At 36.5% G+C, this 21,869-nt stretch overlaps 3 protein-coding genes across 7 annotated transcripts; 1 reads left to right on the forward strand and 2 right to left on the reverse strand.

Moving 5' to 3' along the window:
* Positions 1-1,459: 1,459 nt before the first annotated feature.
* On the forward strand, positions 1,460-4,037 carry LOC141826447 (metal transporter Nramp7.2-like). The gene is made up of 11 exons (XM_074713693.1): positions 1,460-1,556; positions 1,668-1,746; positions 1,837-1,956; positions 2,050-2,154; positions 2,241-2,532; positions 2,598-2,667; positions 2,750-2,923; positions 3,027-3,131; positions 3,194-3,325; positions 3,390-3,485; positions 3,562-4,037. Exons 1-11 carry the CDS (start codon positions 1,503-1,505, stop codon positions 3,853-3,855), a joined length of 1,521 nt encoding a protein of 506 aa, XP_074569794.1. The 5' UTR covers positions 1,460-1,502; the 3' UTR covers positions 3,856-4,037.
* On the reverse strand, positions 4,004-8,857 carry LOC141826448 (26S proteasome non-ATPase regulatory subunit 11 homolog). Of its 3 annotated transcripts, none has more exons than XM_074713694.1 (2): positions 8,808-8,857; positions 4,004-5,446 (listed from the first exon to the last, which is right to left on the reverse strand). In XM_074713694.1, the coding sequence occupies exon 2, from the start codon at positions 5,401-5,403 to the stop codon at positions 4,135-4,137; it is 1,269 nt and encodes a 422-aa protein (XP_074569795.1). In that variant the 5' UTR covers positions 5,404-5,446; positions 8,808-8,857; the 3' UTR covers positions 4,004-4,134. The 3 variants fall into 3 exon arrangements, with proteins under 3 accessions (XP_074569795.1, XP_074569796.1, XP_074569797.1); XM_074713695.1 differs by having other exon boundaries at positions 8,797-8,848; XM_074713696.1 differs by lacking the exon at positions 8,808-8,857 and adding an exon at positions 5,528-5,548.
* A 5,577-nt stretch (positions 8,858-14,434) lies between these two features.
* On the reverse strand, positions 14,435-21,869 carry LOC141827442 (polypyrimidine tract-binding protein homolog 3-like). 3 transcript variants are annotated; one of them, XM_074714689.1, is made up of 15 exons: positions 21,732-21,869; positions 21,458-21,540; positions 21,301-21,372; positions 21,128-21,204; positions 19,496-19,580; positions 16,940-17,072; positions 16,632-16,696; positions 16,505-16,554; positions 16,372-16,413; positions 15,912-15,963; positions 15,727-15,784; positions 15,636-15,649; positions 15,365-15,472; positions 15,140-15,283; positions 14,435-15,066 (listed from the first exon to the last, which is right to left on the reverse strand). In XM_074714689.1, exons 2-15 carry the CDS (start codon positions 21,512-21,514, stop codon positions 14,677-14,679), a joined length of 1,347 nt encoding a protein of 448 aa, XP_074570790.1. In that variant the 5' UTR covers positions 21,515-21,540; positions 21,732-21,869; the 3' UTR covers positions 14,435-14,676. The 3 variants fall into 3 exon arrangements, with proteins under 3 accessions (XP_074570790.1, XP_074570791.1, XP_074570789.1); XM_074714690.1 differs by having other exon boundaries at positions 15,727-15,781; positions 21,727-21,869; XM_074714688.1 differs by having other exon boundaries at positions 21,727-21,869.

A 21,869-nucleotide genomic window follows, 5' to 3' on the forward strand; every position in this document is an offset into this window, starting at 1 on the left:
CTGTTACAATATGAATATTAGATGAACAGATCAAATTCGTATTATAATAATTATAATTTCGTATGTATTATAATATGTAATAGATGAACATAGTTAAATTTATATTGTCATACCGTATCTACTACAACATGAATATTTTTAAATAGATTAATTATATATTGTAGTAGTTATGAAATCATAACCACTACAATGTGAATATTTTTGAACATTAAATATATCATATATATTATAGCATCTATGAAATCATAGTTGCTATAACATGTATAATAGATATGAAATAGTAATTGTTATAATACATACGATCGATTCAGAAATTAATATTTAAAGTACTGAATAGTACAGAATAATATTAGACAATATTTTAATACTTATATACGGTTGAATAATGAGATGGAATGTCAAAATTAAAGGAAGACGTCCATTTACACTTTGTTTGGGAGGATGCAAGAGAAGGAGAAAGAAAGGGAAGAAGAATTTTAATTCTTGTTTGGAATAGATTGAGTTAAGGAGAGGAAGGGTAGAGAAGGGTAAGTTTCACCCTTGCATGTTCATTACACTCCAATTTGGAGTGTAAGAAAGGGAAAAAGGAATTCAAAAATATTTTATTTTTATTTAAAATATTAATTTTTAAATTAATTCAACTATTTAGATTTTCAAATTAACGTGTATCATCACCGTCCAATGTCTTAACCGATCGCACTCTATGACATCAGTGCTAGCTCTCGCCACATATCTCTTCGAGAACAAGGCTCAAGATGACAGAAATAAATAACCTTAATCTTCTTCTTTTCTTCCTCCAAGGACAAAGATTTATCTAAAGAGTATGCATTATCTAAAGATTTTCAACTTTTATATGTAATATTGACTGAATTTTACAGTTTCCCATCCGTCCTTTACATGCGTTATTTTTTTAAGAAGTGAAGGTATTCTTATAATTTTATATATTTAATCTTTATTCCCCTTTCTTTCTTTCAAACAAGATAACACATGTTATGTTAATAAACATTTCATCCCTTCCCGATAAAAGGAATATAAATATTTTACTTTTTTTTTTCTTCCTTTCCCTCTCTTTCTCGTTCGTTTATGAATCTTCTTTCACCCCATCCAAATGTAATGTTAATAATTTAAAAATAAAAGAACATCTTTTATTTTTTTATTTTTTTTGTCTTGAATACTTCTTTTAACAAATATCAAAATATAAGTCCTTTTCTTTTCTTTTTTTAATTCTTGAAAAGTTAGTTGCGCTCTATAGTAAAATTTATTTCGTTTTGGTGTACACATCGATGAGCTCAGAGGAAGGTTGTCCCTCATGGGTCATGCTGCTTCTTTCCCTTTCCCTCTCTCTATCTCTCTCTCTCTCTCTCTCTCTCTCTCTCTCTGTTCCTCAGTCCATCCAGGCCCATGCCGAATAGCAACTGAGATTACATTTATTTTAAGCTCCCAAGAATGATATAAGAAGGCCATGAACTCAACATCACTGCAAGTAGCAAGAAAGCAAAACAATGGAGGTGGATGGCGTCAGCACAGTGAGGCAGGCAGAACCCCAGCAGCACCAGGTCCATTACTCTAATTTGCTCTTATTCTTCTTCTTCTTCTTCTTCCTCCTCCTCCTCCTTAGAATGCAATTAGTTTCATGAACTCTCAGAGAAGATCATGAAAAATGGCAGGCACCTGGGTGGAAGAGGTTCCTCGCTCATGTCGGCCCTGGCTTCCTGGTCTCCTTGGCTTACCTCGATCCCGGAAACTGTAATTAAACATCTAGATCTCTCATTCTCCAAATGCATGCATTCGTGTTTGCTAATCATCGACTGATTTCCTTACCTTAAACCATGCCAGTGGAGACTGACCTACAAGCTGGAGCAGATCACAGATACGAGCTCCTGTGGGTGATTCTGATCGGACTGGTTTTCGCCCTCATCATCCAATCTTTATCGGCAAATCTGGGGGTGACTACAGGTACAGCAATCGCAGCAGCTTCTTCTAATTCTTCCTTCTTTTGGCAACATTTTGTGGCTTGATCGATATATCGTCGTCGATGCATGAATTAAGGGAAGCACCTGGCCGAACTGTGCAAAGCAGAGTACCCTGTTTTCGTGAAGTACTGCCTGTGGCTGCTGGCCGAGCTGGCTGTGATCGCCGCCGACATACCTGAAGGTCTCCTGATGCATGGAACTAATTAAGCTCGAGATCAATCATTTTTCTTCTGTTCGGATTTTGATCTTGTTGCCTGCTGCGTGCAGTGATCGGGACGGCCTTCGCTCTCAACATCTTGTTCCACGTTCCAGTTTGGGCGGGAGTGCTGGTGACGGGCTTGAGCACTCTGTTGCTGCTGGGACTGCAGAGATTCGGAGTCAGAAAGCTCGAGCTGTTGATCGCCGTCCTGGTGTTCGTAATGGCCGCCTGTTACTTCGGCGAACTGAGCTACGTGAAGCCGCCGGCGACGGAGGTGATGAAGGGCCTGTTCGTCCCGAAACTCACGGGCAACGGCGCCACTGGAGACGCCATCTCCCTCCTGGGCGCCCTCGTCATGCCGTAAGCAGACACAAATCAAACATCTCACTCGGATCGATCGATCGACTAAAACTGTTAATTTGCAGGCACAATTTGTTTCTGCATTCAGCGCTAGTGCTGTCGAGGAAGACGCCACCTTCTGTCAAAGGGATCAACGTGAGCTAGCTCGATCAGATTCAGATTAACGCTGCCTTTCTTTAATTTGATGATGGGATTTTTTGTTTGTTTGTTTCTTCAGGATGCCTGCAGATATTTCTTGCTGGAGAGTGGGTTCGCACTGTTCGTGGCGCTGCTCATCAACATCGCGGTGGTCTCCGTCTCCGGAACCGTCTGCGCTGCTACGAATCTTTCTGCTGATGACACTGACAGATGCGGTGACCTAACCCTAAACTCTGCGTCTTTCCTGCTCAAGGTTTGCCGTTAAGCTAGCTAGCTAGCTCGCTGTTCATCACGTCCAATGGAATTGAATCGAATATTCTCTCTGTCGACTCCATCTTCTCGATCTGTTCTCGTAGAATGTGCTGGGGAAGTCGAGCTCCATCGTGTACGGAATCTCCTTGTTGGCTTCTGGCCAGAGCTCTGCGATCACAGGCACCTATGCCGGTCAATATATCATGCAGGTAATCGATCATTTATTATGATCATAAAACAAACAAAAACTGTTTTTGATTGATTTATTCAGGGATTTTTGGACATTAAAATGAGGATATGGATCCGAAACCTCATGACTCGATGCATCGCCATTTGTCCCAGCCTCGTCGTGGCGATCATCGGAGGAACGGCCGGCGCCGGGAGACTCATCATCATCGCATCGGTATCAAAATTTCAAAAGAATTATTATAATTTGCCCCCTCGATTATGAGATATCTCATTTCTAGATGATCCTCTCGTTCGAGCTCCCATTCGCCCTCATCCCTCTGCTCAAGTTCAGCAGCAGCAGCACCAAGATGGGACCTCACAAGAACTCCATCTACGTCAGTGCATCTCCTTAATTATCTCGATTAAGCCCCTCGAGTTTTCATTATTATATATATTGCTCTTCGATTTTAGATAATCGTGGTGTCCTGGATCCTCGGGCTGGGCGTCATCGGCATCAACATCTACTACTTGAGCACGAGCTTCGTCACGTGGATCATCCACAGCAGCCTCCCCAAGCCTGTGACAGTCCTGATCGGGGTCGTCGTCTTCCCCGCCATGGCGGCTTACGTGCTCGCCTTGATCTACTTGACGTTCAGGAAGGACACAGTGGTGACCTTCGATGAGAAGATGGAGCACTCGATGGAGCAGGGAGTCCACGGGATCATGCCCTACAGAGAAGACCTCGCCGGCCCTCTGCCGGAGTAAGCATGTTCTAATATGAAGGGCCTCGATGTGATTTAATTAATGTTGAGTGTGTTTGTTGGATTTCATGTGACCAGTGCATTTTGCTATATGCCCTACAAAATTAAGCCCAAATGGTGATTAATTAGTCTTTATTAAGCATATTACGATGTAAAATATTGTTTCTGCAAATCCAATACTTTCAATGCGAAGAGTAAAATTCAGTTAACGTCTGAAACCAGACGTGATGATACAGACTTAGATATCCAAGAACAGCATAAGAAATGTCAAATGGATAATACCTCATGTCATGATACGAGCTGATCTCACATAGAGGCTGTCTACGACTTTGCCGATACTGGCAATGGTATCCAGTGTTCCGGGGAAGATGGCATCGGTCTGGGGATCGTCGAAGATGACAAGGCATCCGGCACCTTGGTCCAGAGTCCCGGCGAACTTCTTGTCGAGTATCATCTGGGACAGCTTCTTTTCCACATGATCCAGGGGCAACTCGATCAACTCGGCAATATGAGCAATCTCCACCTTCGAGTAGGGTTCGATCAACCTGCAAAGATTCTGCTCCAAAAGTGTATCGTACAAGGATGAAAGATGCCTGTGAACAATTGGGTCCTCCTCGAGCTGGGCCTTGTAATCACGGAGAGCGGTTTCAAATAGTTTGAGCGAACGATTTGAGTGTGCGTCTGCGACAGCTTTCATGGCGTCCAAATCAGGGCCGAGGTACTGCAAGCCGGCTTTGGATGAGATTATTCCAGCGACATCATCGGCCTGGCTGACCATGATCTTGCACAAAAGCATGTACTTCAGGCTGAAGACTGCACGGGGATCCTCGAGAGCATTAAAAGCTTCAAATGCTTCAAAGAAGTAGCTGTAAGCCGTCTTGTAGTCCTTCTCTTCGGCATGAAGGATCCCACTTTGTAAGTCTATGGTGCCTTGCTGTGCTGGTGGAACATAGATGGCGTTAGCAGCAGTTCTTGCTGCAGTCAGAGCAGCTTTCGCTTTGGGTAAGTTTCTAAGTGAGAAGTGAAGTTTGCTCTCTAAAAGGTCGATGTCTACGAGCAGCAGCTTGTCATCCAATCTTCTAACCTCCTTGATCAGGCCTGAAAGGAGTGTTAGAGCCTCAGAATATTCTTTGTTTTCCATCAGAAGAGCTGCAAGTCTGGCCTCGACACGCTGCCTCAGAAATGTGCGTTTCTCAGCACGAGTCCACTCCACCATCTCTTTGCAAAGCGAGATTTGTAGATCAGAGGTTCCAGGAATCTTGGCGACAGCATCTATGATTCCTCTCACAATTTTTGCAGTCTTGGCTTTTGGAATTAATGAAAAAAAGGGCCTCAATTGGGTCAGAAGACTTCTCAAATCCTCAGCCTTCTTTTCTTGGGTGAGAAGATCTGTAAGATTTGAAATAGCCTGTTCTTTTATGCGCAATGCCTCCGAAGAAGACGATGGGTCTGCAAGAACACCATAGAGAATGGAAATAGACTCTGCATGATCTTTAGCCTGCAGGGCCTGTGCTATTGAAGCAGTAGTAGCAGGTTGGTATGCAGCCTGCATTTCTGATCCGTTGAAGTTGTTTATATTATCAAATATCTGCAAGCTGAAATACAACTATTTATTAAAATACGAAATCATGTAAAGGAGATTCCAAGGACAGAACAAGACTAAAGTACTGATGAACCTAGCTAAGTAAGCAATCAAGAAAAGCACCGAACACTGAGTTGAAAATTATAAGTTGAACATGCTAATGCAGGTCCTAATGTGCCACAGGGAAACAAACAAAGAAGACTTAAATGAGAGCACATTTTTGCTGAATGAATGCATCACTTACTAAGAGGCCTGTAGATTTCTCCATCTAAAGAACATATTCAATATAAACATAAACAACCCTTACCATTAAGAAAAAAGATCTAGAAGCAAACTTCAACTTGATAAGTGATTTTCATTCAAACAATAATAATGATAATAATGAACATAAAAAGAAAAATCTACATGTGATTTTACATAGCTTAAGGCATCCTCAACCTAACTAATAGTGGAAAATGGCATATAAACAAGTGTGCATCTTTTGATTTGATTCTGAACTATTAGTGAAAAATTGACTAAAGTATAAATATTGACAGAATAGAATTTACTACAGAAAGGTTCTTATCTGGCGCTGCCCATCTTACAATCTTAATGTGGTTAATCTGAGATGCATACACAACCTAGTACCTTGGAAGAATATTTGAGATTTATTGCATTGATGACAGACAAATAACTGGCCAGCTCAAGTTTGTAAAAATTTATGCCAAAGAATTGCATCCTTAGCTTCCCAAATCTCAAAAGTTAGTTAAGTTGGACAGAAAATTAAATGGACAAAGAAATTTAAGAAGCATTAGCAAATTAAAGATGCAAGAAATATGGAGGAGGTGATAAGGGAGCTCATCAAGTTGCTCAAAATTGTTTTCATCTTTGCATCCAGTGGCGCGAACACAGAAAAACAGAGTTGGTGTGAGTTATTAATATTTTATAACTAAGGTACAAAGTATATTTTTTAAACATTTTTTAAGGATGTTAATAGGAAAAAGGTGAGCGGTTCAAATAGGGTGGAGGTATAGTGTTCCCTTTGGCTCAATGAAAATTTGGTATGGCGACTCATACTTTAAAGGCAACATTGTTGAGAAAACATGTAAAGTGTACCAAATATGAGAATGCTATGAGATTATAAGAAGGAAAGAATACAAAATTATCCTGTCTTAAGGCAATAAATTTTAGTTCCAATATATGACAAAAATGAGAAAAAAGAAATTAAAACAATATGTATGTGATCAAAGACAGCCATTAGATAAATTCGATTGATTAAAGTTGAAGACATGAGGGATATAAGGAAGCCAAAAGAAAATTCTATTTAGCATAATCAAACGTGATATAAAATTTAGATGTTACTAGTAATATAGTGTTGTATATAGTTCAATGGTAGTACAAGATCTATCTATGTAATTAACACAAAATAGTGGATACCCATGGCTTATGGTTGTTATGATGGAAAAAACAAACTAGATGCTTTGGTCTGTTGTAATAGCTTAGGTAGTCAACCACACAACAAGAGTTTTACCTTTTCAAGAAGTAATGCTAAGGCAATGAAGCTCCTCTTTCTGGCTAATGTCTAAGTATGAGATGCTAATGAACCGGTTGTCATGAGGCATTTGGCCAGAAGTAGCATGCCTGACAAGATTTAAGGAACTTGTTCCTTGTTTGTAGCAGATGATCACTGAGTACCTTCTGATATCATTAGACTGATATACAGAGTCCTAAATGGTTGAGAAGAAATGTATACTAACTATTGATTCTAATAGGTACATGTAAATCTGATGAAAGCACTTATCAACATTATGCATTCATTGAATTCTCTCAATAATCTTATGTGCCAATCACAACCTATTACTTAACCCTTAACAATTACAAGTGTTTAAATATGACAAATTATATACAGACATGATTGTGCTGCAAATTACTTCTTTTTATCAAAGTTACACAAGACATTGTGAGATACTATAATCTCAATAAATATATGATTAGGTAAAGGGCACTCGGTGCATGAAGCTTCCGCCAATACGGGATCCCGGAGAAGGGTCTATCGTACACAGTCTTACCTTGCTTTGCAAGAGGCTATTTTCGAGACTCGATCCTGTGATCTCTAGATTACATGGTAGCAACTTTACCGTTGCACTAAGGCTCCCTTTCAAATATATGATTAGGTAATTAAAAATAATTCTCAAAGTATCTGAGTTAAAAAAACACTTAACATTTAGTCATTTTTACTTAGATAAATCAGATGTCTGAATGGCATTGCCTTTAGGATCAATATGTGAGGGAAGGCTCCTCAAGCCAGTTGAAAATAGCAAATCTTTCCCCACCTACATATTTCCTTTAGAACCACATTTGCCCTCTGTTCTCACTCCTCTTTTATTCCTATGGTCTCTCTCTCAGCAATGCATATATTTAGAGTCAAAAAGCTCCCTCTCAAAAAAAAAAAATCCACGTTTCAAGCTCATTAACCAGTACTAGTGACAGAAAAAGCTATGAAAAAACACACGATAACCAAAACACATCTGACTTTCAAGTGAGAGGTGTGCTTCTGCCTTAAGAACTCTATTGCAAAGGAGTGATTCAGATAGTAACAGAAGAAGACACATTTGTTGAAACCAAATTGTACTTTTGGATTAGAATAGTATAAGCAACTCCATTACAAGAACTAAAGGATAATAAAGGAAAATTGAATATGAATGTGGCCAACCAAATTTTAACCAAGCTTTTAGAACGGATCAAAGTCGATGACTGAATATCACACATCAAAAAAGTCAAGTATAGGCTTATATATTACCACAATATCCAAGCATAGTAGACTTAAATCTATCTAACAATAGCATCAGAGGCATGTAGGTTCAACTATAGCGCAAAAAGTAGCAAAACATTGGATAAAAAAAAAACACCAAATTAAAGCAGGTCAGCACATAAGTCCGCAAAATTTACAGGAGATCATTATTAAATTTAGCAGCAAAACCCTGCTCAAGAGATGGCAAACATACTAGCAGAATCGTCTAAAAATCCCTGACCATCACAACATAATTTTTCAAGATGACTTTTGTATTGTGTCCTTGTTCAGTCCCCTATTTTAATCCACGTATTGGACATTCACCCAATGCGGACAGTCACAGGCAACAACATGATTCACACCACAATGCCCTCATTCATGTATGCTTTAAAAATATCTCAAGCGTGAACCTAGCTGGAATCAGCAAGTTCAACGGGTAGCGAACAAAATACAGATCTACCAAATATACATCTTGCATACAGATCTAGACATAGAGAATCAACAGAAACAGATAGCCGGCGAAGGGGACAACTTGAGAACAGATCTAAAAAAAATTCATTTCAGATGCAAAAGGGAGGGGGGAGAAGGCGCACTTGACGCTTACCACAGGCCTCCGGCCGCCGTGATGTTCGTTAGGGTTGAGTAGATTCGAGTCGGGGGATACCCATCGAATTCTTTAGCACGGCTACAATTTATTTGATGGGCTGGGCCGGATTCCATTAAAAACCCGGTCCAAACTTCAAACGACTCAAATTTACTTGTCCAAATTATTTAGACCACTTTTTAAAATGAAATTACCAAAACAGCACGTGTATATATATAACAAAAAAAATTAAGAAAATTAGATTATTTTATTTATTAAGATTTTCTATTCCATTTTTTTCTCTTTTAATAATCATATTAAAAATAAAAATAAAAAAGAAGCAGCTTAAAGATAAATTACATAATATTTTAGACAGAAAAATAAAATAATATATTTTTCATGATTAAAAAAAGAACATATATGGATAAAAGGAATATTTTTCTATCAAAGATTTTCACTATTAGCTCACAATTTATTTTATTTTCTCAAAAGACCCCGCCAATGGCCGGATTTACACATGGGCCAGGTGGGGAGTTGTGATTTAAGGGAAAATGTAAAATGGCCAAAATTCAGGCTTGTAAAATTTTTATCGATAATAATATCTTGCGCTTCGCAATACTGTCTTACGCAATCTCCCGTTCATGTTGTCACATAAGTAGGAAAGGAAACCCGTTAATTGTAGCAAGGTGATTACACGCTCACCCCCATGCGTCCCTTGAAGTCCGTCTTCAAGTTATATGAAATGAGATACCGACCGTCAAGTGACTAGGAAGTGGGAGAGATTTTTTTCTCCGAAAACGTATGTTCGTCGGGAATTGTTCTCTTATCTTATTGTAATAAGTCTGTCACCCTCTAACCAACGGCACCCCAGCAAAGGAAACCCATTAATGAACTATGCAACAATGGGGAATTCTAACAAGCTAAGATTATTACATGGTGCTGAATTTGAAATTTTAGTTGGGAAATTCTAGCCGTATTGGTACAGAATTTGAAATTTCAACATCATGATGGTGTTGGATTTTCATCTAGTACTATAGTAGTATTAAATTCGAATTAATTGATATTTTATTTGTTTGTTTTTTTTTTTTAAGTTCGATTGGTTTGGTTAGTTAAAAAAAATTTGATTTTAGCTTAATCGGTTGGATTTTAAATAGATTGCTCAGCCCTACTGTTTCGGTCAATACACCATGGATGGTTCAAACGCCGATTCAGAACTGCTGACATACACGCTCCTCGAAGAGAATCCCTCGAAGAGATGAGAGGACCTGAAAAGCACTCCAAAAGAGGGTTAGAATGACGCTGGGATTGGGTCCCGACAAGCCACTCCGACGCTCAAGTTAGAATTTGACGTAAGGAAGGAATCTTATGACTTGAAGAAATTAGGAGTAAATATGTGTGTGTACCTGTACCGATGGACATGGGTTGCCTTTTTATAGTAGTTGATCTCCGAAATATTCGTAACCATTTGAGAAATATTCTAAGATATCCGTTCTAGTTTTTTAGAAATATTCCAAAATATTTGTTTAAAAAATATTTCGAGATATTTTCCTTATTCTTTGGGTAAACCGATTTTAGGATTTCTTAATCTTAAAAACGAACCAGTCTCATGACTTTATCCTTGATGAGGTGTCATCACCCCGCCGTATCACCTACCTATATCGTAATCCAAATTTAAAAATTTTAATATTTTTTTATTTTTTGACAGACTCATGGGTTGACTGACAATCCGCTTTGGATTGGATTGGATTGAAAATTTTCTAACCCGCTAAGATTGTGGGTCGACTCGACACGTTATATGATGGGTTTTTAACTGATCGACCTGCCTCAGCACGGATTGACCCATTTGACAGCACTAATTAACTTTGAATATTCTATTTATTTTGCAATTATTATATTTTTATTATCAGAAGTTATATATAATGTATAATAAATATTTTCATCACTTAGTATACAGACCCTCATTCGTTGAACATTTATCTTAGTTTAATGTTGGCTGACAATTTAATGCAACCCTCCTCCTTTATTCGAGCTTGGAATACCCTATCTAGAGAGATAAAATTTAATTATTATTGTTGTATAATATACGGACCCTCAAACTTAAAATCATGGATTCGTTCCCACCGTCAATGATAAAATGTATCCACTTGGAATTGTATCATAGTTATTCTAAATTGCCCTCGGGGCATGGTTGAGTTAGTTACTACAGGGTAGATTTGCTAAAGTGGGTAAGGGTCGAATCTCAGCGAAGTCGAGGCATTGTCCTCCCCCGTAGTGGCTAACTGCATTTTCCGATTTATCTCCTCATATATTGACGTGGGATCGACCGTGTGAGGTCGTAGAATATAATTTTGTAGTTTAATAAAATAAAAAATCCTTTTGTTCCAATAGATGATTGATTTAATTTTATTATTGATTGATAAATCATTAATTTTTTATGTCACTTCTTCTATTGTATAAATAGGGGTGTTTGGTAGAAATGTTGTTGGAAAATATATCGAGGTTAGTGCTCGAGAACAAGATCACTCTAGGCTCCAAATCGTGTTTCAAAATATTGTTCTTAAGGCTTTATTTGGTCTATAAATTGTGTAACACAAAGATCAAATATCATTTAAGATTAGATGAAGCTAATTGCCTTTACTTTGCATTAAATAAGACAATTCAGAAAACAAGGGAAAGAAGAGCAAGAGAGTGTGTTTGTTTTCCATCCAACTTAGCCCTTTTATAGACTATTGAAATGGCCAAGGGTTGTGACTTTTCCCAAATGTCATTATTTTTCTAAAAGTCACAACTTTTCCCAAAGGTAGCAAATATTCCTTTGAGTTCTTTCAATTATTTAAAATATCCAACAATCCCCCGTCATTTTCAATAATTGAAACATACTTTATTCATGGATTACAAAACACATCTTGATAATTTGTGCATCAATAATGGTCTCTTTCGATTGAACCACTATCTTAGTGAAGGTTTCTTATAATTTGTAATCCATTTTAATAGCTAAGTTTTGAACCAAAGGTTTATGTAACAAACCACATGAACAATCACACACAGATTCACTTCTTTCCAATTGTTATAAACAATATACATTTTATATAATGCTACAATTCTTTCATGAATGTGTCAAAGTTTAAGTCCAAAACTTTAACTAGATAATTAAATCAGACATTCATATAGGCAAGTTCTCAAATGCCCCCGCCATTTGTGGCATTTTCTGAGACTTGTTAAGAATCATTAAGTTCATCCTCACTTTACTAGCGGGAATTTAAACACTTATCTTTGATATGGTGTTTCAACCTTTGTCCAATGTACTTTTCACTATATTGAATCCAAGACTACGTAATATGGTAGCGTTGGATTGAGGTTTCCATTGTTAAAGGTTTATATCATGGACTTCAACCCCATCTCAATGGAGGTTCTTTCAACTATATCTCTAGTTAATCCTTTTGTTAAAGGATCAGCCAAGTTTCCTTTAGATTTAACATAATCTATGGTTATAACTCCACTTTTTATCAAGTCTTTAACCATACTATGTCTCACTCCAATATATCTTGACTTGCCATTATAGACCTCACTATAAGCCTTGGCAATCATACTTGTGTTATCACAATGTATAGTTATAGGAGAGATAGGCTTTGGCCACATTGGTATCTCATACAACAAATTTCTTAGCCATTCGGCTTCCTTGCTAGTTGCAGCTAAAGCTACAAACTCAGCTGCCATGGTGGAGTCGGTTATGCATGTTTGTTTCTTAGATGCCCAAGGAAACAACTCCACCACCTAGAGTAAAGATCCAACCACTTGTTGAAGAGTGATCGTCTTTATTCGTTATCCAACTAGCATTTGAGTATCCTTCAAGTACTGAAGGATCTCCCTTATAGCTTATACTATAATTTATTGTGTTCTTGAGATATCTCAAAATTCTTGTAACACCTAACCAATGTTGTTTGCTGGGGTTACTTGTATACCTACTTAACACCCCTACTGCAAAAGCAATATCCGGGCGTGTACAAGTCATAGCATACATCAAACTTCCTATCACTTGTGAATATTTCAACTGTGATACTGTCAAACCCTCATTTTTGACATGATCAATTTTAGGGTCCAATGGAGTTAAAACTGATTTACAATCATAGTGATTGAACCTTTTGAGAACCTTCTCAATATAATGAGACTGCGAGAGTAGGATTGATCCTTGTTCTCTTTTAATCTTTATGCCTAGGATGACATCGACTTCTCCCATATCTTTCATATCAAATTTGTTTGAAAGTAATCTTTTGGTTTTTAAGACTTGTTCTAAGTCTGAATCAAAGATCAACATATCATCCACATACAAACATATTATGACACTTTTACCATTTAAATACTTGCTATATATAGATTTATCTGATTCATTGATTTTGAAACCACTAGCAAGTATCACTTGATTAAATTTTTGATGTCATTGCTTTGGAGCTTGTTTAAGTCCATACAATGACTTCACAAGTTTACACACTTTGTGCTCTTGTCCAAGTGCCACAAACCTTTCGGATTGTGTCATATACACCTCTTCATCTTACTCATCATTCAAAAATGCAGTTTTAACATCCATTTGACGGATTATCCATTTTTAGATTGATGCAATTGCAAGTAGTACCCTTATAGTAGCTATCCTTGCAACTGGTGAGTATGTATCAAAATAATCAAGACCCTATTTTTGGGTATAGCCTTTGGCTAGCAATCTGACCTTGTATTTGTCTACAGTTCCGTCGACTTTTAATTTCTTTTTGAAAATCTATTTACAAACTATTGGCTTGGAACCGAGAGGCACATTCATTAGAACCCAAGTATTGTTTGACAATATTGAACCTATTTCATCATTAATTGACTCTTTCTAAAATGATGCATCTTGTAATTTCACAACTTCATCATATGTTTTAGGATCATCTTTATCATTTCTTGTTGAGCTTGTGGCTCTTTTGCTCAACATTCAATTTCAAATAATATAATAAATCTAATTACCATTTTATATGTTTTTTAAATTTTAAATATATTTTATAATCATAAGAAACATATAGATGGTTGACCTAAAAATGTTAAACTTATGAGTCATCTACAAACACTTCCTGATTTACCTTATTAACCGATAAAAAATTTCCTTAGAATCAAATGGACTGATTCCTTCAAAATTAATTAACATAAACTGAATACATGATGCCAATAAAAAAATAAAATATAATCTTCAATTTAAATTTCACATATCTTCAATTATTTTTAACATTTTTTACTAAAATTCAAATTTAATATATACATTCACATATTGATCTACCTAAATAAATAACATACATCATAAATAACCTATTTTGAATGTATCCATTAAATTCATTTCTAAGTAATCTAAAAAAATTAAATATTTAAAATTAATCCTTGATTTATAAAATATAAAAATCAACAAAATTATTCTGTACCTTTTGGACTATCCTGCATGCGGATGGCCTCCACCTCCATTCAGTCTAGAGTGGCCTGAAGAGGGGGAATAAGCAAGCAAAGGATTCTTTCTTGTCCTAGAATCTGCCCAAGTAAACGAATGAAAATCCACAGCACCGATGGAGGCCTTTCTTATCCTGCCATGGCTCCAAAGCAGACAAATACAATTTCCAAAACAACCCTTTCCGAGAGAACAATAAAATTTCACCACTGGAATCACAAAGAACAGAAAAAAAAAAACAACAATTTTGGGATACATCGATAGAGAGAGATCGATCTTCCACATTACATAACCCTGAGTTTACCTGAGGAAACAGAGATTCAAAACGTGCTGTGATAATTATCCGCCATAAATCAACTCCAAGAAAACCAAAACCAAACAAAGAAGCAATGCCCGCCCCTCTCTTATGAAGAAATTCGAAGCCTCTCTCTAAATACTCTGGAGTTGTGAGAAGGAAATCCGGATCACAGACCGCGCAATGGAGCTTGCATGCTTGCACACAAGGGCCTCCGTAGCTTGTGCCTCGTCCTCAAACAGAACCAGCGCCTGCTTCTTCCCGTTCACCTCGAAGAGTTTTGTGCTTAAGATTGTGCCGTGCTCCTCCAGGTGAGAGAGAATCTCCTCCTCGGTGATGTCTTGGGGAAGAGATGACAAATGGATCATCTTTGTTGGGGAGCAACAATACTTGTAGTTTTTTACTGCATTATTGTTGAAGCGGTTAAGGCTTGAACCGGCGTATTCGCGAGTATCAGATGCAGGAGTGATGCTTGGATATTTGGAGAAGTTCAACTCCAACCTCTTCCCAAACAATAATGATCCCTACAATTACAAAAAAGTTAAATGTGTTCACTAATGCAAATATAAATTGCAATGATTAAAACTACAAAACAACCTTCAAAAAATGTACAGCTAATTCCGCCTGGAAGCCATCCTCCATCTGAACAAGAGCATGGTCGGGTTTGTTTCGTAGAAGTTTTATTCTTACAATATTGCCATATATTGAGAACAAATTGAAAACCTTATCTTCATCAATTTTCTGCAGCAAGTGGAAGAATAGATTAACAAAGGTATTATGAATCATTCTAGGAAGAGAATGTTGATTAAAAGTCTAACTTACATCAGGATCTAAATTAGTTACTAAGATTGTAGACCTGTCATTAGTACCAGTAACTCCAGGAGGCAATCCTCCCCCAAATGCAGCCGCAATTGCTGCAGCGTTACCCATCTAATGAAACAAAATGTTAGCGCCGCAAGTAAACATGAGTACAGAATGCCACAGGGGATATTTTGATGCAAAGAAAAATATAGTTCGATCAACCATCCATAAAGATGTGTAAACCACAATTAAATACGGCAAAACCTGTATGGGGAAATACCATCACACCCACCTGACCATAGGCAACTGAAATAAAGTGAAAATGGTAATCAGCAAACAAAAGACACTTAATGGAAACAAGAAAAACTTACAAAAATACAAACCTCTGCCGCCAGATGATTGAAGAGCATAGAGACTTCCGGCATCACCATAACCATGCTGCTGCAAGTAAGCAAAAGAGAAAACAATGCCATCAGAATTCAGAACACGTTAGTATATTACCTGTAAGAAAAATATCCATTAACTGGTGTCTTACAACTATTTAAATAGACATGTAAAGACAACTCACTTGTGACGATCTACCTCTCTGTTCAGTGGGCAAAGATGGATTTGTGAAATCTCTGAGTAAAGACCAAAGACAGATCTTGGTAAATTATTTGTAAAAAAAGAGACTATTGCTTTGAGCAGCAGCTAGTCTTTGCATTACTATTCTCGCATTACAGCCTGGATGCTTGGAACATAGTGGACAAGAGGAGTGCAAAAAAGATTATATGAAAGCACTGAAATTTTGAACAGCTACCTACAGTTTGCTAGAATCTGACATCCATAGTCTCTAGAGATGAAATTTTGGCCATAATCTCAACTGAAATATATTATCATTAAGGCAAGAAATATGAGCTTATGTAGTAGTCCACATCCTAGAAGAGAAAGACACATTGGCCTAGCCCATTTCCTAGGTTGACCAGTATTCTCGTACAATCTGAACCCAAATAACACACCAGTGCTTCAGATACATTAAAAGTGCATACCTGGATCTGTCATTGTTGTAATTTACTTGCAACTCATTGAGACTGGATTTGAACAAGCAAACAGAAAACATGTAAGGCAATGGAAAAGCAGAATAATAAAATTGAGCAATAGAACAATCAGAGAGAAGCTAACTTTGAAAACTGTATATCTAACTGACAGCAACCATCATATATATTGCGTCCCTACATAAATAACATAACCATATAAAATCATCTTATGAGACATCTAAACATATTAGAATTTTGCAAATCATAATTACTTGTAGAGAACTTCTTGCTTGCACTGCACTTTGTTGTGATTCAAACTGGATAAGGGCCTGGAAACCTACAAAAAATGATATGTTATGTTTCAAAAAGCTTATGCCATGATAAAAATGTTAATAACTCAGTGTGTTCCACCAACATAAACAACAAGAAAGGCAATTACTTCTGAAAATGAAATAAATCAACAAGGAACAAACGCAAAGAGGGAAACCAACAAAGGGAATTATAGATGACTAAAGACATCTGGAGAATACATATTAAAATCATAAGGACCAAATCAGCAAGGGAAATTATAGATGCTGACCAGCTGACTTCTGGAACGTCACAATTTTCTCCACGTATCCACATGGAGAAAAAACTTGCTGCAACACCTCCACTGTGATAGGATAAAGCATGTGATGAATTGTAACTAAGAGAATTCGATTGGGTGGTGAATCCTGAATGTTCAACAACAAATCATTAAGACAATGGAACAACGAAAGAATGAAGTAAACAGAAAAAGTTGTGTATTCCTGGACAGATATTATGGTAAGCATATTTGACAGGATAATAGACAAGTTGGAAAACAAGGTAGTATGCATAAGAAAATTTGTTAATGGTGAGATAACCATGCATAAATTTAAAGAAATTAAATATTCTCTCATAAAATTGAAATATGTTTTGACTGATAATGTAGAAATTAGGGAAAATTTGAACACAAAGTGTGAATAATATAAGTGGAAAGTGTGAGACAAGAATCAGACACTATTTTTATAGTGCAATTCTGCAACTTGATTGAAAAAACAACCAACTTATTCTAACCATAAGAAACTTGAAGCATGTCACATTTGCAAAACCTTTAACCATAAGTTTAGTAGCATAAACAAGACTATAAAGTTTTTAGCATCCTTAGCATTCATATGACACAGACTAGCAATTAATCAACTCAACCAAACTCTACCTCTTTTCTTGCACCAATCATTTTCAGTGTACAGATCTAACTCCAACACCAACTTTCCGGATATGCTAAAAACCATAGGCCACAAAACAATCGTACAACCTGCTCAAGGATATCAGAGGAACATAATATTTCCTTGATACTCCATTTGCTTGCTTAATTTAACATTGTCTTTTAATATTGCAAAGTGATCACTTAAAATTCTGTTCAAACTTCCAAAATGAAATCATGAAAAATGGGAAGGAAAAAACTATCTCAGAAATGACCAAAATTTCAACAAATATTATCTTTCACGATAAAATTCCATTAGAAGAGTAGTGCAGACAAACAAGACATCTTTCTTGTATATATTTTTCTCAGGACACAAAGTCAGCGCCTGTGCAAATGCATCATTTTCCCCCCAATTCTTCCAATCAAAAGGTCACAAAATGCAAGTAACTTATTTCAAGAAAATGACAAATTTGAATTCTAATAAGAAACCAATTGAGATTAGCCTAAAATTCAAGAGCAAACATCCTACATAAATAGTGCACTATTTAAACTTTTTAACATACATCACTATGCTAATTTTGGTACCATCTCTTCACTGAGTGTGATCCAACCAGTAAAAGTAGGCCTTTCATTGGCTTATAGACACTGCTAATAGTGGAGCTCTAATACTAAAAGGTAAGAGAACTACAGTCTGACAATTAAGAATCGATTTCAATAAATGGATATGACAACAAAATAGAAGAGACTAAATCAGAAAAAATATGAAAAGAAGGATCCTCCCAACAAAACTGATCATGGCGTCAATGGAAATTAAGATTAATTAGGAGTTGTTCTAGCAACCAAGAACAAAGGAAAATTACAGGACTCGTATTAAGCACTTTATGGCAACCTACAATCAGAAATGTATAGTTGCTTGGCTAGCAAGTTTAGGTCATCCTGAAAGCAAGTTGATAGACATAAAGTTGGATTGTTAAAGAACGTCTTCATTAAAAGTCATATTCCTATTTACTTGAATCTCCAGCCAAAAACAAATGGCTCGAAGACAATAGTCAGGACAGAGAGAACAGGTAAGAGATAATATTAAGGCTAGAAGAGATGACTAAATGCATAACTATATTTAGTACTTACATGCCATATTTCACCCTAGCTTTCCACTAAGCATATATCCTTTTACAGAGTTAGATTGATGAGCAGATAAGGAAAAAAATAATATCATCATTACAGATTGTGAAGTAACAAAATCCTATCAGCTGGCTAACCAGTTGATTCACAACAACTATGGTCTGTCAAACAGATCCCTTCAACCAAATCTATTCTGCAAGAAGACAGCATCCCTACAGCCCAAAAGACTCCCACAACATCTATGATAAAAACAATCTCAATCTAAGTTATAGATAATATATTTTGGGAACTTGACTATCTGAAACATATATTAGTGATTTTTGAACATATCCCACCAAAGCAAATCAAATAATATCACAGGCAATATAGACTAATGCAGTCCAAATGGATGATTCAAAATAGTTGAGATTTATTGTTTGTTGTTGAAAAGTTTGCTTAATGTGACAGATAATGAGAATTATCCTAATTTGTAATAAGGATAAAGTGATGTGAGCATGCTTCTGAACTCAAGATGGCATACATAGTATACATAGCATCATCGATACTTGTCATCCCTCAAATGGCTATTAATGTTAAATTCACATAAACTATACGTTCAATGAATTAAAAATTGAAGCAATGGATATAAGTTTTTTTAGTTGTTACAGACAAGTTTCGTATGTTCAACATGTTAATTCACAACACACTACAAAAATAAAACTAAATTCAAGATGATTGATATTGTAGGCTAATATACTGATTTAGAACATGAGACATCATGTCACAAAAACTGCCTCAAGAGAGCGAAAGACAACTTAGCTGATTACGAACCTGATCACCTTTGCGACCTTGTGAGCTCTGATCTGTTGTTGTAAGCTCTTGATGCGAGGAAAATTGTATATATACATTTCGTCCCCTGAAAAGCCACAATTAATGTACAATTAACTCCTCACAATGCCATAATAATAACACAAAATTGAAATCATATATGAGACTTCATTATAGCAAGAAACATGAAAAATCGTTAATATGGTAGAAATATGGAAGAAAAATATAAGATCTATAGGAGCAAAGTGTTCAAATAATATTAAAAAACTAACAGGTTTTGTTTCTTTAGAAAAAAGATAAATGTGATGCACAAGTGAGCCAACATACGGATAAAGATTTTCTTAGTTGACGCTGAATTAATAAAGGAAAACTTCTCATATTAGGATCCTAGATAAATTGTTTTCAGTTTAGTTGTTACAACAGATACATGAAAAGAATAAGCATGCATGAATAAGATTGCTAACTTGGTACACATTGCTTCAAGCAAACTTGAATAGATGAATGCATGATTGTCTGAACCATAAGTACTTCAAAGAAAATAAATCATCAAGGCATGACATTTTGTGAACTCAAGAACAAATCTGGTGCACTAAAATGACAATCACCCACCAGGGTACCAACTGTCAAAATAAAAAGGCTTCAAGATGATTTAACCAATTGTAGTGATAATTTGTATAACTGACTTGGAACTTTTTTTATCGAGAGGATTAAAATAGCATAGAGAACTTGTCAGGAGAAGGAAAGAAATGAAAAGGGAAAGATATAAAATGAGATATTCTTTCTTCCCATTTCCAGCCACTTTCTAGACAAAATAAGTTGAGAGAAAACTGGGCTACATTTCTCTCTTTTGCTTTTTCACATTCTGTCTCTTTCCAAAAAAAGGAAAATAAAAACAAATTCTCTATCCAGCCATTTGCTCTCCTCACTTCTTTCAAACTAAACAAGCTTCAACTGATGAGACGATTGATGGGATATAATTCATGATCAATCCATGTCATATATGGTAAATGAAGAGATTTATACACCAGTGGATAATCTCAAAAATTTTCATATAGAAAGTATGTGAGATGTCAGGAGATTACTAGTCATAGGAAGGCCTGTGGTTTCTTTAACATGAACTTTAGATTTTAGGTAGGTTTGTGGAATATGAACCTTTTGCTGGCAGGTAATGTCGCTTATTTTTTAGGAAAAGGCTCCCCCTTTGCCATTATACAGTTCACTGGAGAAGTATAACTACTGAGAAAAAAAATCACCCAACAGAACTAATTTTGACCATGTGATGCTTCTGTCTTTCATCTATTTTCCAATCATTTATTTGTTTTGTTAAAACCGGATCCAATGTATATTATTTGGTAATCAAATTTCTAACAATTTCCATTATGTCTTCCCAATTGGTAATTCCTATATCTTCTCTCACTGTTATAATTTTTTTTAACTTGCATCATAACAAGTCTCGTTTACTGGACCATCATTTAATATGTAACCCATAGCCAATGCCTCGAGATGTTAAAAAGAAAATGTAACTTTCAGCAAAGCATTGATTTTTTTTTAGTTACAATCATGAAGCATCCATCCTATGGTGAATCCAAATAGGATAAAAGCACAAACATCAAGAGAGGATATCCTGGATCTAACCTGACGCTTGGTTGGACATTCGTGTAGTACTGAATAACATTCATTGCAGAAGCTAAATCGTGCATCTGAAGAAGAGCCTGTTATGAAAAGACAAGAAGATGGTCGCTGAAAGCTAAGGACACAATTTCAAATCAGAAATAGCCATCTCAGCTACAAGAAACGCGGCAAAAAACCTGGTTTTTGGCTCGTAACATCACAAGCTTGGTGACAACTCCAAAAGGTTGCACCAACTGAAGAAGGTCATTCTGCATAAAGTAAGAGACTTGGAATTAACTCCGACGAAGAACAAAAACTGCATAAAATGTAAGCCAGCAAAACAAAGGAAATTACTTCAGATATCTCGTGGCCTACGTTACGGACGTGAATGACTTTGGAGGGCTCCGTCATTGTTCACTTCTTCCTCTAGATCAATCCTGCAAGCAAAAGAAACTCAAAGTCATCGCACACGGGCAGGAAAAAAATAATGAAATGTTAATCCAAATCCAAATAATCAAGAAAAAAAGCAAGATTTAACTCCACGGAAGGAAGGGGACAATAAAAGCAAATCTAATACTGCACATCAAAGGAGTAAAAAAAAAAAGAAAGAAAGAAACGCAAACCTAACCGAGATAACCCTGCGATATCTCAAATCGAGCTAACAGGATGGAATCGAGAGCGCGTCACGCGAACTCGGATCCTCGTCGAGCCATGGATGTCGAGCGGCGTCGACACTCGCTGGGTCGAAAGGGGGGCGACGGGAGCA

This window comes from Curcuma longa, chromosome 4 (genome assembly GCF_044706935.1).
Source record: "Curcuma longa cultivar G26 ecotype Majalengka, Jawa Barat chromosome 4, ITB_CL_G26_1.1, whole genome shotgun sequence".
NCBI classification, from domain to species: domain Eukaryota; kingdom Viridiplantae; phylum Streptophyta; class Magnoliopsida; order Zingiberales; family Zingiberaceae; genus Curcuma; species Curcuma longa.

Excerpts from the sequence above, each read along its gene's own strand:
- LOC141826447 (XM_074713693.1), top strand. The coding sequence starts at position 1,503 with ATGGAGGTGGATGGCGTCAGCACAGTGAGGCAGGCAGAACCCCAGCAG. Across the intron at positions 1,957-2,049 it reads AAATCTGGGGGTGACTACAG|GGAAGCACCTGGCCGAACTG; the intron begins GTACAGCAATCG and ends GCATGAATTAAG. Across the intron at positions 3,326-3,389 it reads GACTCATCATCATCGCATCG|ATGATCCTCTCGTTCGAGCT; the intron begins GTATCAAAATTT and ends TCTCATTTCTAG.
- LOC141826448 (XM_074713694.1), bottom strand. The coding sequence starts at position 5,403 with ATGCAGGCTGCATACCAACCTGCTACTACTGCTTCAATAGCACAGGCC.
- LOC141827442 (XM_074714689.1), bottom strand. The coding sequence starts at position 21,514 with ATGACGGAGCCCTCCAAAGTCATTCACGTCCGTAACGTAGGCCACGAG. Across the intron at positions 21,205-21,300 it reads TGTTACGAGCCAAAAACCAG|GCTCTTCTTCAGATGCACGA; the intron begins GTTTTTTGCCGC and ends TTTTCATAACAG. Across the intron at positions 16,414-16,504 it reads TTAGATATACAGTTTTCAAA|TCTCAATGAGTTGCAAGTAA; the intron begins GTTAGCTTCTCT and ends GTTCAAATCCAG.